General features: G+C 41.0%; 1 protein-coding gene across 1 annotated transcript in view; it reads left to right on the top strand.

Moving 5' to 3' along the window:
* csmd1a (CUB and Sushi multiple domains 1a) overlaps positions 1-18341 on the top strand; it is a 361878-nt gene that overhangs the window by 280050 nt on the left and 63487 nt on the right. Inside the window, 5 exon segments of the mRNA XM_043255964.1 lie at positions 6949-7065; positions 9407-9520; positions 11042-11137; positions 14651-14854; positions 17371-17495. Coding sequence (XP_043111899.1) covers positions 6949-7065; positions 9407-9520; positions 11042-11137; positions 14651-14854; positions 17371-17495 — 656 coding nt within the window.

Below are 18341 nucleotides of genomic sequence, written 5' to 3'. Positions count from 1 at the left end.
TATCTAGATGGTGTAACTACTTTGAGATATGTGGGCTACATATTAAAGTGTGGGAGGTTTTTTTTTTTTCTTTGCTTGAGAACCCATTTAACGTGTTGCTTTTTTTCTTCCCTATTTTCCAGCCAATAATAAGCTATTTCCTGGAATAACTAGAAAAATAACAAAGTGCAGTAAGCTGTATAACTATGTGCGCTTCTTGTGTGTTTACAATTATAGCAACATTATAACAATAAATATCAGTTAGCAATATCTAGCATTATAACAGTTTTTTGTACAGCTAAAATAACTGGAAACATCTGACACCAAGGGCCATATTTACTAACAGCTCTGCCAACACAAACCTCCCTTTGGGGTCAAAAAACTACTGTCAGGATTTACTAAAAATACTCCCTGTAAAAATTTGCAATGAAAAGGTTTGGACAGAAATATTTGTGGCTGACCTTACTGCATAAGCATTTTCAGGACTTTCCCTTACAGACTCAAACATTTATGGGAGGAGAATATTTAAATGAATCACACATTATGATTGCAAAGGTTTGTGGTAGTCAATTTACTGGAATTTGCACTGTTATTTACCACCCAAAAAAGCATGTCTTAACCCATTTTGCGCTTGACATAGCTGTGATTGTTGCTGCCTGGAGGAAGCACCTCAGAGAACAGAGAGTGTGTTGTAGAGGAGAGGTTTTTCTTTCCTTTTATATTCATTTATTTGAAATGCCAGATAAAGACATTATACAAACTTATAATTTGCTTGATTGCGACATTACGCTAATTTGGGTTATGCGCCTTGTCTGGCTGCATCTGTGTTCTTTAATTTGCACATTGTCAGTAGATCGACTGCCGAACTTTCCACTCCCATCAATGCTTTCTTGTAATTGTGCTTATTTGCCTTGTTTAGTAAATCTGTCCCCAAGTCTTGCACATTTAAGGTGATAATGGCCTTGTCGGCTCTTAAAAATAAGGTGGCTTAGAATAACAAATGTAATAAAATGAGCATGACTGGATGGGTTTTGCGCCCTCTAGTTCTACAGATCTATGGCTTCTTGCATATTCTTTTATTATGTATTGTGCCTACTTTATTATGATAAGAAGTTAGCGATCTTAATGCAGATATCACGTGGGCCTTGTAATTAATGGCTATATTAAGTGATGCAATAGACGCTTTTTCTGTTTCTGTCGGCCGACCCCGTACGCACAAACTCTAACTGGATGGAAGATCTGACAGAATGCAATGTGATGTAATTATGACATCGGCTCTAAACGGGTCTATTATTATTAGTTGACTGATAAGATAACAAAGTAATGTATGTATAAATGAATGATAAAATGGCACGTGTAACATTCATATAGTTATAAACTTATATACTTGTAGACACATTTTGTCTGAAAAATAAATAACTTTTCCTGAGATGTTGGAACTGATACGGTGGTGGGTAGCACTTCTGTTAATCGGCCAAGGAGGCACTGATATCGACCATAGTTATCTCTAAATGCCAAAATATGTGCTGATTTCTTATATTAACTTCTAAAAGTGGAGTTCCCCAACACTTCTTATCACAGGTGGTCCATCGGTTACAAGGTCATACGCTATGGGCCAGGTGTGACAGAAGCGCTGACATTGATTAATATCTCTGCAAATACTCTTCGCTGACCTTCTTAGCCTCAAATTTTAACGCTCGGCACTGTCAATAATCCTCTTGGTGACCTTTGTGGTTGATTTTTGCTTGTTTTTTTTCTTGTCATGCACAGTCAAACACCTAAGCATTTAGCCTCCACCCATTATGGGCCTGATAAAGAGATAACACACGCCAATGCACCAACACACAGATGATTTATAGTCTTCATTGGCTGCTCCTCCTCAATACTCCCTCTTTGCGCTCAGACCTGAATTCCGAATCAGTTTTACTAAAATACCTGTCAGAGGCTATAGCGATTCCAATAGCCTTTCCACGCGGTTTGCATGATGTGTTAATTGTAGACCATTCTAGCAGCGGTACTATAAAGCTGGTTTGTGCAATCAATGTCAAGCCTAAGCAAATTAACCCTGCTTGTATAAAGGTATGTACATTTTCCAATATCTTGTTATTGACTTTCTTGCTCCAATAAATGTTTAGGAGTTAAGCAAACCGCTTGCTGCAGGATGCAATGATCTGGTGTCATTAGCTTGTATGAGTCCACACAATACCTACACCCACCGGGCCTGAATTGTGATTACTGTTGAGTTGTTATTAGGGAGAGCTACTTCTGTCTTTGATGTGATTTATGTTTGATGTATGGTGATTTATTGTTAAAAACAGCAGTCTTTCAAAGTGTGTCAGTCAAAACTGCTTTTCCTTTCTTTTTTTAATTTCCTCTGGTAATTACTCCACTCATCTGTTATTCAAACAGTGCCTTCTTTTTAAATAAGGTCTGCCTTGCAATCGTGATTTTTGCTCCCTACACACTCAGCGGGGAATTTCAGTTGAAGCTCATTTTGCTTGGCATAATTCATTCATTTGTAATGCCCTACAACGTCATCAAACAAGTGAGTCATGCACACTGTGAGTTTTAAATATAATGATATGATTTTTAAATGATGTAAATGACCATAATCTGATACTGTATCTATATAATATGTAGTATGAGACTTTTAATTTTGCGTTACTGTGTAAATATATTGTAGCCTAAATTGATAAAAATATAAAATGTTTCAACATAGTTTGTATTAAGTCTCACACACACACACACACACACACACACACACACACACACACACACACACACACACACACACACACACACACACACACACACACACACACACATATATATATATATATATATATATATATATATATATATATATATATATATATTATAAATTTTTTTATGCATATTACTATAGTTGTCACAAACGGTCTGAGGCGTGCGGATCCATTTGCAGGCTTTTATTAAATGAAGACATGGTCAAAACAGGCAGGCGTCAAACAGGGCAAACTGGAGTATCAGAGGCGAGGCAAACACAAAATCCAAGAACAGGCGGTGGTCAGGTCAGGCGGCAAACAATCAGAATATCGAAAGACAGGCAGGGTCAAAACCAAGAGAACTAAGACTAAAGGAAAACTCGGGAAACAACAATAGAACAGGCGAAACAATGCAACCTGCAGTTGAGTGGCTTGCTGCAGTATTTATAGTCCTGGGACAGGAAGTTGTCGTGAGAGGGAGTGGATGCAGATCACCCAGAGGTCAGGGCTCCCTCTGCTGGCTTGGTGACATAGCCCCCTCCTAGAGCGACTCCTGGCGCTCCACAAAACAAACAAAATAAAACAAAACTGGGAGCTTGGGAGGGGGTTCCGGGAGGGAGTCAGCAAACGGAGTCCAGGGCGGAAGAGACGGAGGGAGGAGCCAGGGAGAAGACGGGAGGAGTCCGGAGTGGGAGGCGATCCAAAGCCCAGCCATGAAGGTCAGTGGTGGAGCCGACGGAGGGAGGAACCATGTAGCGGCCATCAACTCCATGGGACCGACCGATGGCGGCGGAGCAGGTGGTCGCGGAGACTGAGGCGGAGGCGGAGAGCCGATGAGCCAGGGTGATGCAAAGGCGCTGGAGGTCCTAGGCGACACCGCAGGCTTTGGCGACTGATGCGGAGACGGGGACGAAAGGTTTGCGCGGAGCCAGAGCGACAGAGGACTGAGGTGAAGCCGGGGGGAGGGAGGAGCCTGACAGAGCCGGAGGGATGGAGGGACGAGGCGAAGCTGTAGGAGTGGAATCCTGAGGCGACGGATGGTCGACGTCCGACCAAGGCGGAGCCGGAGAGACGATGGAGCCTGGTGAAGCTGGTGGATTGACGGAGCACGGTGGAGAGGAGGGAGCTAGGAGCCTAATAAGCCGACGGGTCTACAAGCCGAGGTGGAGTCTGGGACTCGGAGGCGGAACGATGAAGTGAGGGATCCTTCACCCACGGCGGCGATGGAGACTGGCAGACCCGTGGCAGCTCCAGGTGAAGGGCAGAGGATGAGTGTAGGGGTTGCTGGGATCCATTGACGACGCGTAGCAGGGGTGGGAGGGTGGGAAACTTGAGGCTTTGCACGAGGCGCGGGCACTGGAGGCTTTGCACGAGGCGCGGGCACTGGAGGCTTTGCACGAGGCGCGGGCACTGGAGGCTTTGCACGCAGGCGCGGGCACTGGAGGCTTTGCACGAGGCGCCGGCACTGGAGGCTTTGCACGCAGGCGCCGGGCACTGGAGGCTTTGCACGAGGCGCGGGCACTGGAGGCTTTGCACGTTGGCACTGGAGGCTTTGCACGAGGCGCGGGCACTGGAGGCTTTGCACGCAGGCGCGGCACTGGAGGCTTTGCACGAGGCGCGGGCACTGGAGGCTTTGCACGAGGCGCGGGCACTGGAGGCTTTGCACGAGGCGCGGGCACTGGAGGCTTTGCAGGGCAGGCGGCCATGTTGGAAAGCGGCGCAGGGCAGGCGGCCATGTTGGAAAACGGCGCAGGGCAGGCGGCCATGTTGGAAAGCGGCGCAGGGCAGGCGGCGACCATCTTGGAAGCGGCTCTGGGCAGGCGGCGACCATCTTGGGAAGCGGCTCTGGGCAGGCGGCGACCATCTTGGGAAGCGGCTCTGGGCAGGCGGCGACCATCTTGGGAAGCGGCTCTGGGCAGGCGGCGACCATCTTGGGAAGCGGCTCTGGGCAGGCGGCGACCATCTTGGGAAGCGGCTCTGGGCAGGCGGCGACCATCTTGGGAAGCGGCTCTGGGCAGGCGGCGACCATCTTGGGAAGCGGCTCTGGGCAGGCGGCGACCATCTTGGGAAGCGGCTCTGGGCAGGCGGCGACCATCTTGGGAAGCGGCTCTGGGCAGGCGGCGACCATCTTGGGAAGCGTCTGGGCAGGCGGCGACCATCTTGGGAAGCGTGAGGCGGCGACCATCTTGGGAAGCGGCTCTGGGCAGGCGGCGACCATCTTGGGAAGCGGCTCTGGGCAGGCGGCGACCATCTTGGGAAGCGGCTCTGGGCAGGCGGCGACCATCTTGGGAAGCGGCTCTGGGCAGGCGGCGACCATCTTGGGAAGCGCTCTGGGCAGGCGGCGACCATCTTGGGAAGCGCTCTGGGCAGGCGGCGACCATCTTGGGAAGCGGCTCTGGGCAGGCGGCGACCATCTTGGGAAGCGGCTCTGGGCAGGCGGCATCCATCTTGGGAAGCGGCTCTGGGCAGGCGTCATCCATCTTGGGAAGCGGCTCTGGGCAGGCGGCATCCATCTTGGGAAGCGGCTCTGGGCAGGCGGCATCCATCTTGGGAAGCGGCTCTGGGCAGGCGGCATCCATCTTGGGAAGCGGCTCTGGGCAGGGGTCGACCATGTTGGGAAACGGCTCTGGGCAGGCGGCGACCATGTTGGGAAACGGCTCTGGGCAGGCGGCGACCATGTTGGGAAACGACTCTGGGCAGGCGGCGACCATGTTGGGAAACGGCTCTGGGCAGGCGGCGACCATGTTGGGAAGCGGCTCTGGGCAGGCGGCGACCATCTTGGGAAGCGGCTCTGGGCAGGCGGCGACCATCTTGGGAAGCGGCTCTGGGCAGGCGGCGACCATCTTGGGAAGCGGCTCTGGGCAGGCGGCCATCTTGGGAAACGGCTCTGGGCAGGCGGCGACCATCTTGGGAAGCGGCTCTGGGCAGGCGGCGACCATCTTGGGCAGCGGCTGTCTTGGGCAGCGGCTAAGGCGGCCATCTTGGGCAGCGGCTCGGGGAAGGCGGCCATCTTGGGCAGCGGCTCGGGAAATGCGGCCATCTTGGGCAGCGGCTCGGGGAAGGCGGCCATCTTGGGCAGCGGCTCGGGGAAGGTGGCCATTACTGGAGTTGATGTGTTGTCCTTCTCCTCCTCAACACCCAACGTAAAAGCTGACCCCACAGTCACTAAACCAAACTCAATAAACTGAGCAAGCGACTCACGTGGACCCTCGCGAACAAGTTTAGATTTGATGGCTGATGTACTATGATACAACTCAATCAATAAACAGTCCGGTATGTCAGAGAGGTAAGCCATGTCCAAAAACTCTTGAGTATAATCCTCAATCGATCGGGTACCTTGCTTGAGGGCCAATAAACGTCTAGCGAGGGTCCTACCTGGCCATGGATCAGGTGAAAAGCCGCTGGATCCTGGTGCGAGGTTGCATTCTGTCACGAAAGAGCGGTCTGAGGCGTATATCCATTTGCAGGCTTTATAAATGAAGACATGGTCAAAACAGGCAGGCGTCAAACAGGGCAAACTGGAGTATCAGAGGCGAGGCAAACACAAAATCCAAGAACAGGCGGTGGTCAGGTCAGGCGGCAAACAATCAGAATATCGAAAGACAGGCAGGGTCAAAACCAAGAGAACTAAGACTAAAGGAAAACTCGGGAAACAACAATAGAACAGGCGAAACAATGCAACCTGCAGTTGAGTGGCTTGCTGCAGTATTTATAGTCCTGGGACAGGAAGTTGTCGCAGAGGGAGTGGATGCAGATCACCCAGAGGTCAGGGCTCCCTCTGCTGGCTTGGTGACAATAGTATAGTGTTAAGTATAATATCCTACTGTGAACTGATACAAACATGCACACTTCATCCTTCTTTTACTGTTTAAAATTAAATTATATTGTCCAAATATGGACTTTGGAAGTGCTCTATCAGGGGTTTACAACATACCTTAAGAACACAAAATGTCGACGTGAAACAGAGTCTGTGACACTCAGCCATGTGACAAATTGACTCCTGAAAGCACAACGGCAATTTTTTTTAGATCTGACCCATCGTAATGAAAAAAATGACTTTGCTTGTAGTTTCCTGTTTTCTTCCTCTTCTGAATTTTGGAGAGCTCCCTTTGCCTCACTGGTCATCATATATCCAATGCAGTACTAAAAATGACTTCATTACCGTGTGTCATGTGGACTGAACATGAGAAAGTATGAACCTTTAGGCTTGGTTCTCTCTTTTCAGCACCGTGTGGCGGGCAGTACACTGGATCAGAAGGAGTGGTATTATCCCCAAATTACCCTCTCAACTACACAACAGGCCAGACCTGCTCATACTACATCACAGTGTCTGGAGAATTTGGTAAGTAAATTAAGTTATTTACAAAGGTTATAGTTCAGTTTATAGAGTCATTGGAGTAGGATTTGGTTAAAAGCTAAAACAAGCGAACAAAGCTAACAACAACAGTATCAAAAAGCTAGTAAATTGTAATACTTATAATGCGTTAACACTTGTTCAGTAAATAATGTGTTGAGGAAGAATATCTGAACATAAGCCAGTAAAATTTTCAGACAAACATGTAACTTTTTTCATTATTAATCAAATGCCTGAACTGTACATTTATTAACTGTTAATTAACAGATAATCAAAGTTAAGGATATTCCAACTAATTTCTTTACTTTTTCTGTCTTTATTTCTATTTTTTACAGCAAAATATCATTAGGGTTATATAAGGTTACATTGTCATTTCACATATAGTACTGAAACATTAATTAGTAGGTTGTATAGTCAGTATAAAGTATATTACATTGAATAATCCACTTCAATCAGGTGGAGAATCCTCAGCCTGTAGATATAAACTGATGTAAATCTCTTCCTGCCAAAACAACACGCTCAGAATGTGAATCAATAATTAATTGCATTGAATTAATAATAAAGCAAAAAGCATAAACTCAAAGGAAATTCACAAAGTTCTCACATTTACATTAAATGTCTCCCTTTATTAAGGTAATGTGAACAAGTATAGTTATTATTTCACCACAGATGTAGTCTTGGTTGATGCGGTAGCTAAGCTAATTGATTAGTTAGCATCTAGACTCGACTATATTAGTAGTCTTACTCATCAAGTAATCATGTTCACCTGGTTCATTCAACAGATCTACAGTAGCAAATGTTATTTAATATTCTGGTAACGGGAGAAAACTTGAACATTATCTATAACTTGTAGTAGCATGCACTACGACTTCAGAATGCTAAATAAGCCTGCGATTAGTTACAGAATGGCTATATATATGAGTATGTATAATGTTCCATTGGTAATGCTTTAGTTTACGTTTACACCTATTAGCTGCTTATTAGCATGCAGATTACTAGAATATTAGGCATTTATTAGTGCTAATTAAGTACATATTAATGCTTTATACTACATGGCCTTATTCTGTATCTCTAATCATACCCAATACCTAAACTTAGCAACTACCTTATTAACTGTTAATAAGCACAGAATTAAGAACTTATTGATTTAATATAAATTAATATTCATTCGTAGAATACCTACTCAAAAGTGTTACCGTTCCAATATATATAGAAATAATGTTTAATGATGGTTGTTGAAATCTATTTTTGGTCATACTTCATATCCACAACTGCACAAAAACACAGTTTACTAAATCCATTGCAAATCCTCGCAGTTCATGCCTAGCAAATAGGAGCGTAAGTAAAGCTTTAACATTTCAAGTTTGTTGAAGTGTTTGTGAGCCAAAAGAAATCCAGTCAAACTGATATTTACAGAACCACTATCAGAGACCCTTCCGTTTTTTTGTTGTTGTTTTTTTTGTACTGCTTGAGTATGAAGCAAGGGCCGACATCTCATTATAGAGGAGATAATAGAGACATCGCAGTGGCCTGGGTGACCCCTTTCTGCCCCTCTCTGCTTAGCTGGCTCTCATACCAGCACCTGACATGCACAGCATGCCTCTGTGATTTCCCTGGCCTCTCATGCCCTACTGCGTGAACCATGTGTCCTTTCTGGCAAGCCAATGCGTTTAATCACAGCTTTATCACTGGTCTCAGGTCAGAGGGAATGGACACCAGACAGGTCCAAACATACACATAATGCATACATTACAGACAGAGCTTAATGAATTTATATATTAAGAATACAATGGTGGTAATACTATAGTACTTTGATCTAAACATTATATAGTTATTTAGCTGTATAAAGCTATAATATAGTTATTTGAACAGCAATTTCAGTAAATAAAGTGTCATTTGGTGTCTTTCATTAAAAAGATTCTGTTTAGTCATCCGTTTGTGAATCACATGCAAAGAACCAGCTCACGATTTGCAACTTAATTCCCACATAGGTCATTGTTTTAGAACAGAGCTGCTGTTGTATTAAAAATGGTGTTCTGCGGTATGGGTTTACAGTAAGAGCATTTTATTCACAATTTCACAGCACAATTTCAGTAATCAAAATCTTCTATTATAATGAATTCAATATCATGTGCCTTTTGATATAACTATACATCTTCTGTGCAGACTGGATATTATGGACACTTATAAAACCATCGGCCTGAATCATGTGTGTCGATGGGAAATTGATGTGACTTTACGTCTTCATTCATTGTACTTCTTTTGTTAGCGTCTCTTCTCAGCAGTGGTGATAGTAACACGCTCTGCTCGTTTCATTTTGTTTCCTCAGTGGTGTTTGGGCAATTTGCCTATTTCCAGACAGCCATGAACGACTCCGTTGAGCTATTTGATGGGCCCAATCAGAATTCTAGGCTGCTAAGCTCCCTGGCTGGGTCTCATTCCGGTAAGTAATAGCTTTACATTCACTCAAGTTTTGTTGCTTTGAGTTTGCTTTGAAATGCACAGAACCCTTTGAAAAGAACCAAACAGGCATATATGACTTTTTAAATCTGTGAAAAGACAATTGTGCAGACAATTGAGCAGTGAACGAGGTCTCAAGTGAGGTTTAATGGCTCCTTTTAGAGGGGGAAATACAGAAGGAGTGTCATTTTTGGCAAGCGTTTGCTAATAGTTTTGTATTTGTTTTTTATTTTTGTACATTTCTGTTATTTACATAGACCGCGAGAATGTGCTTACTTAGCCTTAGGCAAATTAAGTCTTCTTTTGCAAATAATATGCTTATAAAATACATATTTGGACATGTACATCACCCTGAAAGAGTAAATTAGTTTAATGTCTCATGTGGCTTTAATATCATTTACTGTTTATTCTAGTTAGCACGCTTTTTTCTTTTAACAAAACCTAAATTCTTAAAAGTCTCTATGAAATAGATTAAATTATACTCACTTAAAAGTCTAAATGCCATTGCAATACACAACACAATACAAATGCAAAAGGCATAGAGCAATGACTTTTAAACAGTTGGTGTTTTTTTGGTGTACATAGAGATGTTCTGTTGAAGTAACCTTGCATAAAGAGGTAATAAATGCTGCTTAGTTAGATTTTTCTTCTTCCTTCTTTTATTTATTTATTAGCATTCATACATTTTAAATGTGCAGTTTTTGTTTGGCCCATTGTATATGTATCACGAATAAATCTTACAGTAAATATCGGAGCTATGTGGTAATATCCATCCTTTGGTTCCAGACTTAATTCCCTCTAAAAAGAAAATGTTATCCTTGCAGCTTCCTGCTGAATTATTGTCGGCATTATTGAGTGAAGGGTAATAAAATGGCAAGAAAACGAAAATCACTGCTAATTCTACAGTCTTTGCAGGATTGATGGCGGCCATTGAACACAAACTGTTTGTATGGCATTTTTATACTGTATATCTTCATGGTCTGCTGTGCAACACTATATTCCCATGGGAAGCGCTGTAAATTCATATCATTTCTATCTCAGCTTTGTGAGCAGTGGGCCAGAAATCCTGACAGGCCACTCAATTCATAGTTAGAGTGTTTAACCCTCCAGGCTCAACTGTAGTGTTTCAGTCGCCATCTATATCAGCACTCTGTTTCTTCCTTTGGATACAACTTTGTAAAAGTACACTTTGATTTCGGATCTGAACGCTCAAAGTTTAGCTCAAGGGTAAGTCATCCTTTTGGTTGGGGATTTTATTTTATTTTTAATTTACCCACTGCATCTCTGAACACGCCGCAGACAGCTTGAGTATTTCTTTGGGTATCCATCAGTTTTAGGCCCATTGTTACTGACCTGCTCTCTCCACCCTTGCCCCGAAGGCTGATACGAGTTATTAAGCCATTCGTCATGTACGCTACCTTAAGACTACAGTTGGTTGTGGCGCATTTGCCTCCACAAGCAACTCTAAGAGACTTCAGCATCTGCCATATTGTGTTTTTTGCAGGAGAAACCTTGCCCTTGGCCACCTCAAACCAAATCATGCTGAGATTCAGCGCAAAAAGTGGCCCATCTGCCAAAGGTTTCCATTTTGTTTACCAAGGTAAGCGAGCACTCAACTTTCAGTCAATAACAGGTCATTGTGTAGAGCCGAGGCTTTGTTTTTAATCTTCAAATCCGAAACATTCAGTTAGCCTTTGGTGTGTTTGCGTTGTGTATATATTGGCACCGTGTATAGGGTGAAATCACGCCTCTGAAGTGCAGGGGCGGTCTGCTGATCAGTATGCCTGAGCCCGCTTACTGTGGGAAATAGCCTTTATATTTCACACAGAGAAGTTAACAGCCGCAATCACAATGTCATAACCAATACACAATAGAGTCAAATGAGGAAGGGGCTTGAATTTGATATAATTTGTAATGCATTTAGCTCTGAGTAGAGCCCGAATGGGAGAATGATTTCTGTGCTATTCTCATGAGTATTTTCAAAGTTGCCTTGCAGTTTTTTTTCTTGCCACTTTAGTTTGATTTTAGAGCTATTTAATATTTCAGTGTTATAGGTAGTCAAGTTTAGGTATGGGGTAGGATTAAGGAATTTAAAATGTGGTTATGCAGAACAAAGCAGTAATATGAATAATTCTTGCTATTAACAAATCAATAACTATGACTTTCAATAAATTCCTAATTTGCTGCTTATTGTTATTTAGTAAAGAAGTTATTAAGTTTCGGTTAAGAATGTGGTTTAAAAGTACTAATAAACAACCAATATTTTAGTAATGCTAATAAGCAACTAGTTAATAGTGAGAATTTGTCCTTATACTAAGGTGTTAAGGCTTTAAATGTTCAATGGTAGTTATGTGCATGCTAATAAGAAATTGGTAATAATAGATAACTACATTAGTTAACCCTTAAAGCGCCAGGTAGTTTTTTTTTTTTTGGAAATATGTTGGATTTTAACATCAAAATTTCAAAAGCTTGTGTCTTGAAAGAGCTTAAAGATGGAGATCTACTGTAAATAATAAAAATGTTATGCATGACCCAAAGTTTGTGGTGTACTCATAGAATTTGCATATTATGACATCACCATCTTGAATTTTATAGTATTCAGGATATTATTACTATGTTATTATAAGCTACCATATAGCCTAGTAGTAAAACACAAGTACAGTAGCCTACTTTTTGTACTTATTTATGTTATACAACATAATATACAACTTATTTTGTTGCTGTCATTCCAAATTTTCAGAAAAAAGGAAACCAACAATAAAACAGGAGAAAGTACTAATAAATTTCTATATTATGAATCCAAAGCCACTCTGAGCTATAGTGCTATTTTCAGCTCTATTTCCCCTTGTTTACCCCCGTCGCCCTATCCCTGTTGGGCAAAGGGTCAAAATGATCACTTGGTGGTGCTTTATGAACACTTTATGACACCATTGCACTTCAAAAACATACCAGAGGACGCTCGATCATTAAGCGTCCAATCTTAATTTGCAAAAGTCAGAATCGGCGAATAACATTTACAACACATCCTCACGGTACAACTTTTAGCCATTTGGTGATACACAAATCTCACAATTTACCTGCACGCTCTGAACTGCTTCATATTGTTACAAATGTATTATTAATTGTTAGTTACTAAGATTAATTAGGTATATTATGTAAATTATTTTTAGGTGAACTGTTCCTTTAAATGACCCCTGACATGTCAAACACCACAGACAGCAGCAGTGTGGGTCAGGACACTTTCAAGGCACTTTCTCTTGTTTTAAAAAATGTTGTAAATTACTTCATAAATGACTCTTTTTAACTCCTTTTATCAGCTGCCTTATAAAAAGATACAATAGGAATCTTTCATGACCGCATCAGCGTACGCACACACACACACACTGCGCAGACCGCGGCAAGCCTGCTATGTCTCTTTATATCTCTCCTCACCGTTTTATAGTGTACAGCAATGGGCGCAGAGAGAACAGCGGGTGTATGAGAAATGTTCTCTGACAGTTAGGACAGTTCATTTGGCTCATGGAGGCATCCAGGTGATGGTGGATGGTCCCACCAGCCTCTTCCTATATATTCACAGCCGTCAGATGAAAGTTAAGGCACAAACAGGAAAAAAAGAACTAAGTTGCTGCAATGTTTGCAAGCAAAAACAGCAAAACCAGCAAAGTTCTGTGCACTAGGGTCATGAAGATACTCATACAAATGTGCTAGATAAATATAAATATGTGTTATATATGTGAGTTTTCTATAAAAAAGTGTGCTAAAGTAGTCACAGTGTACACAGCAGAACAAGTAACCATACAGTGTTTCAAAAGCTGAATAAGTGCCATTGTAAAGACAAAACTTTTGATTCCACCAAAAATTAAAAAAATATTGGTTTGAAAAAATAGTATAGATATAGTAGATATGGAAATTATTTTAACAACATGGTAATGAAAAAATGGCTTTGATTATTGGAGTCAAGACTTCTGTGGATTGTGTTTTAGGAGTGTTTTATCTTATTTATCGAGGGAAAGGTCATAGTTAATAGTGAAAACATGTTCCCTATTCTAAATTGTCCACCATAGTAATCTTAGTCAGCCTTTTTAAGAATGTTGAAATGAACATTAACTATGAAAGTTCTAATTATTGTTCATTGTTTCCGCTCACTTAAAGTAACATAATAACATAATTGAGTAACTATTTTAAGGTGTCCATAATGCAGAGTAGTTACCTAGTAAGTACTTAGCAGTAGCTGTTGTACTGACATTTAACAAAAAGTACCTACCATGTAAGTTATGGAACACAGTATAAAAAGTTTTATCAACTTCCTGTTTTCCTGTTTTAAGTTTAAAATCTCACAAACAAATAGGCAAAACCTAGAATAGTGACACATTTTAAATTACAACTCATTAGTACTTGAGGTGAAAGTAATTAGTCAATTTGTATTTCATTAATTGATTTTTGGTGTAAAGATGCCTAAGAAAACTATTATACTGAATGACATTTTAGTGGTTGTTTTCTAGAAGGCAAAAAAATAAACAAAGTATATCAAGATTTAGCTTCTATACGATACACCTTATCCAACTGCAACGTAGTTTGATTTTACCCACTAGTAAACAGCTTAAATTACATTCAAATTACAGAGTATTACACATACATAAGCTACGTAAAATAATGTATATCAAGATCATACGTAATTGTACAAGTAGCTGTGTAACAGACTTGGATTGTTACATATGTGTAACAGTAGCTGCCTATTGCATCTACATAATTGCAAACTGTAATTACAGCCTGTTTCATAAATTAGTTACACAGTAAGTACGTTTTATTTTAATGCAAGTACAACGGCTACTGCTAAGTACTTAATTAGGTAAATACGCTGTATCATGACTCCTTAAAATAAAGTGTTACCAACTAATATTAACAAATGGAAGATGTTAGCATTATTTTTGTGGATACTATTGTTACATATTTTTCTGGATTCTTTGCAGAAGAGAAGTTAAAAAAAAACAGCTTTTGTTTGATTTGTTTTGTAACAATGTAAAGGCAGCTTACTGGGTTTAAAACAGAGCCGGTGTGTTTCGAAGCCTCCATCTGCCCCATTTTGATTAGAGATCTGTTTCCTGTCCACTAGCTGTTCCACGCACCAGTGATACACAGTGCAGCTCCATCCCTGAGCCCAGATACGGCAGGCGGATCGGCTCAGAATTCTCAGCTGGCTCCATTGTGCGTTTCGAGTGCAACCCTGGATACCTTCTCCAGGGATCCAAAGCCATCAAGTGTCACGCGGTCCCTAATGCTCTGGCGCAGTGGAATGACACCATCCCGAATTGTATAGGTAAGCTAGCATGGATTTATCCAAGCAAAATGCACACTAGTCATGTTTTATTCAGGACTAAACAATTCAGTGTGACTGAGCGTTTGAAATAGAGCAACACAGACAGTACAAAATCCATTTGACTTTTATATGCTTGCTAACAGGTACCATCATTCAAATGCTGATTTATAGCCCTGCATTTTCTCAAGTCCTTAGAGAATGTAAATGTGCAAGTTTCCCGTGGTTTCTACTAACCTTGAGGTAACTAATAAGGGTTAAAAATCCTGCTGGAGGACAAAATAGTGATGGCCTCTATGAGGATTTAAAATGTCAGGCCTCTAGTTAATATTTCCTTCTATACTGCCATCCTCAAGGGGCTGAGAAGCTGAATCCAAGGGCCTCTGGGCCACAGCCTTCAGTTCAAAGCCGTAACCTCCAGGCTTTAATACTGAGCATTTAGCTGTCGCCGTATTCTATAGTGCTGTCACGATTTTATCATTCCCAAGGCATGTCCTCATTTCACTCTACTTTCAAATCTCAGTTCCCTGTTTTTCATAGAAATTATAAACTGAAAGGTATCTATTAAATATTAATAGAAATTAATATATTTAGCTTTTTTAATCGTAACATAAAAGTCGTTCCTCATTCATCTCTTTCATCTGTGAATTAAAGACAACATGAAACACCATTTGGAACCAATTTTCTCTAAACAAGGAGGTCAGTCCTTAATATCAGAACAGAGAGCGCTGAAGCCAAAAATGTAATGTAAGTAATTGCTCTGGAGCTGCAGAAAAAAAAAATCTTCATGCTTTAAAGAAACCTCCACAAAAATTAAATGTTGGAAAAACATCTACTTCAATTAAGTGGAATAATTGCAATTTTTGTAGAAAGGGATTAACTTACATGACATACTATGCAATATACCAGCCCACATGAAATAGTTTGCCTAACCCTTTTGGCTTCTGTAATTTGTAATCTGGCATATTCTTTTCATTCAGAGTGAAACAAGATATTCAATGAGAAAAACACATAACAGAATTTGTCAGGTAGTTGGTGAGGAGTGGTTAAAAACACGAATTAATGTCGTCTGAAAAGGAACCACTCCAGAAATGTGCATTAAAAGGTCAGTTTTGATTTCACAGAGCTTCAGCAAATCCCATTTTGTGGTTCCTTACATTTTTAGATATTCTGAAGTGAAATGCCTTGAACACAACCTCTCATATTTCTCCTTCTTCAAACTGTAAGGCTCAGAAATCAGATTGGGTATTGGGTGAGTGTATGTGTGTGTGTGTGTGTGTGTGTGTGTGTGCTTGCTTGCACTGGGGACCAATTGGGAAATAACCTTATTAATAAATAACCCATATTTGTACACAGTCACACTTTTTATTATAATAACTAATTCAAGTTACTTTTATATCTATTATGAATATGGGATTAAAGTGAACACTCAAGGTCTGGAGTTGATTCTAAGTGTTCCATATGTATTTAGAAGCTGTTGCTCTGAACCAACATTGTGCAGTCAAAGGATCTCTCCATAAAAGTAAAACAGACCTATCTATCAAATCTATCAGAAATATTAGAAATCAACAGTTTGTTACGAAAAAAAGAATGCATTGATGAGCTTAGCAACATAAAAAGGCCTGGATGTCCACAGAGGACAAAAGCGGTGGATGGTCAGAGACAATCCTCTCCATTGTAAAGAAAAACCCTTTCACAACATACATAGAGAAAGACTCTCCAGGATGCAGACATTTCTCTGTCAAAGTCTACAATCAAGAGTAGACTTCAGGAGAACAAATACAGAGGCTTTACCACAAGCTACAAACAGAATTAGCCAGATTAGATTGGTCTAGGTTAGACCTGATCAAACCACTTCTGGAAAAGCATTTTTTGGACAGCTGGATTTTAGATCAACCTGGACCAGAATGACAGGAAGAAACAAGTATAGAGAAGAACAGCTCATGATCAGTATACAATCATCTGTGAAACATGGTGAAACAGTGTGATGGCATGAGCATGCATGTTACTGATGTTTATTGAAGATGTGACAGAAGCAGCTGAAAGAGTTCTTAAGTATATAGGGATATACTCTCTGCCCAAAATTAATCAAATGCAGCAGAGTTGACTGGACTCCAAGTCATTTGTAGTAAAGTCCTGGTAAAGCATGTATTTATGTGTATGTAATAGCATGTACATATTAATTGTTCAAAGACCAGAAACATGCATTTAAAAAAAAATCAACTTTGATTGTTCATGTTGACTTCTGAATAATTTGTTCGGCTTCTACAGCTATAAGGCTTCACAAAGGCAGTGACATAAGACTGTTTCTTGGGAAATATAAAGTGTTTCCAGAAGACATTTCTCATGCAGGGAATGTATGTTTTAGCAAGGTGATGATGGCTTTGCTTCATGTTACCTCGGGCGTAATCGCATCTTGTGTCAAAAGAGTCTGCTGCCTTTCTCACAAGACTCAGTTCAGGCACTTGTGCTGTTCCATCCTCAGCATGAGCTCATTTTGCCTCTGTTTTGCTCCACAGTCCCATGCAGCGGGAATCTGACAGAAAGGAGAGGTACCATCCTCTCCCCCGGGTTCCCGGAGCCTTATGGGAACAGCCTGAACTGTGTGTGGAAAATCATTGTTACAGAAGGAGCTGGTATCCAGGCAAGTACAAAAGAGACACGTGTGAACTCATCAAATGCCAGTAAAGCTTCACCTGCTGAAATGATAAGATGGAAAAGATTCCTTTGCACGCAGCAAGGGAGTGAATTAACACAGGTTAAATTTAGCATTGTATAATGTGCTTTATGCTGTTCAAAGTACTGTTTGTTTTATGTAAAAGATCCAAAAGAGATGCCAAATGGAGAGCATGCCCATAAATGAAAGTCAACATAAATCAGAAAAATTTTGATTGTGGCACTATATGCATTGTTGTTGACTAAGCTCATTGGGAATACATGCCTCTACCTACATTTCTGCGAAACAATAAAAGAAAACAGTTTTACGTACGAATCACTGCAGTTTCCAGTTGAAATTAACAATAGAGGCAGTAAAACTCTGACAACTTTTATCCTTTTTCACACATGTATGATTTACTGGATCAGAGTTTCAATTAAGAAAGCCTAATTTTGGCAGAATTACTTGCAGAATATTATGTGTTCACTTTAAAACTAATTTATCATGCTGCCAGATTTGAAAACTGATACTTTTAAACCATAGTTCCACACATACAGCTTCATACATTCAGATTTTCTAACACAGCTTGCTCGGTTGCACTGGAACAAATGTGGTCTGGTACGAATCCTGTGAAACTACAGTTTGATAAAACAAGGTTTAGGGTTGGGTTTGGTGTTAAACATTTTTGTCACACTCCCCAGACATTTGAATTTCCACATTACATATCTGTAACAACTATAAACAGTGTTTGAAAATGTTTGATAATCCAAAGTAAACATTTAGAAAGTTAAAAGTAACAAATCAAAATATATTTTACTGTTAACCCCATATTGT

The sequence above is a fragment of the Puntigrus tetrazona genome, chromosome 13 (assembly GCF_018831695.1).
Source record: "Puntigrus tetrazona isolate hp1 chromosome 13, ASM1883169v1, whole genome shotgun sequence".
Taxonomy (NCBI): Eukaryota; Metazoa; Chordata; class Actinopteri; order Cypriniformes; family Cyprinidae; genus Puntigrus; species Puntigrus tetrazona.
Note: the sequence above shows the minus strand (reverse complement) of the source record. Positions and strands in the feature narration are given on the sequence as shown.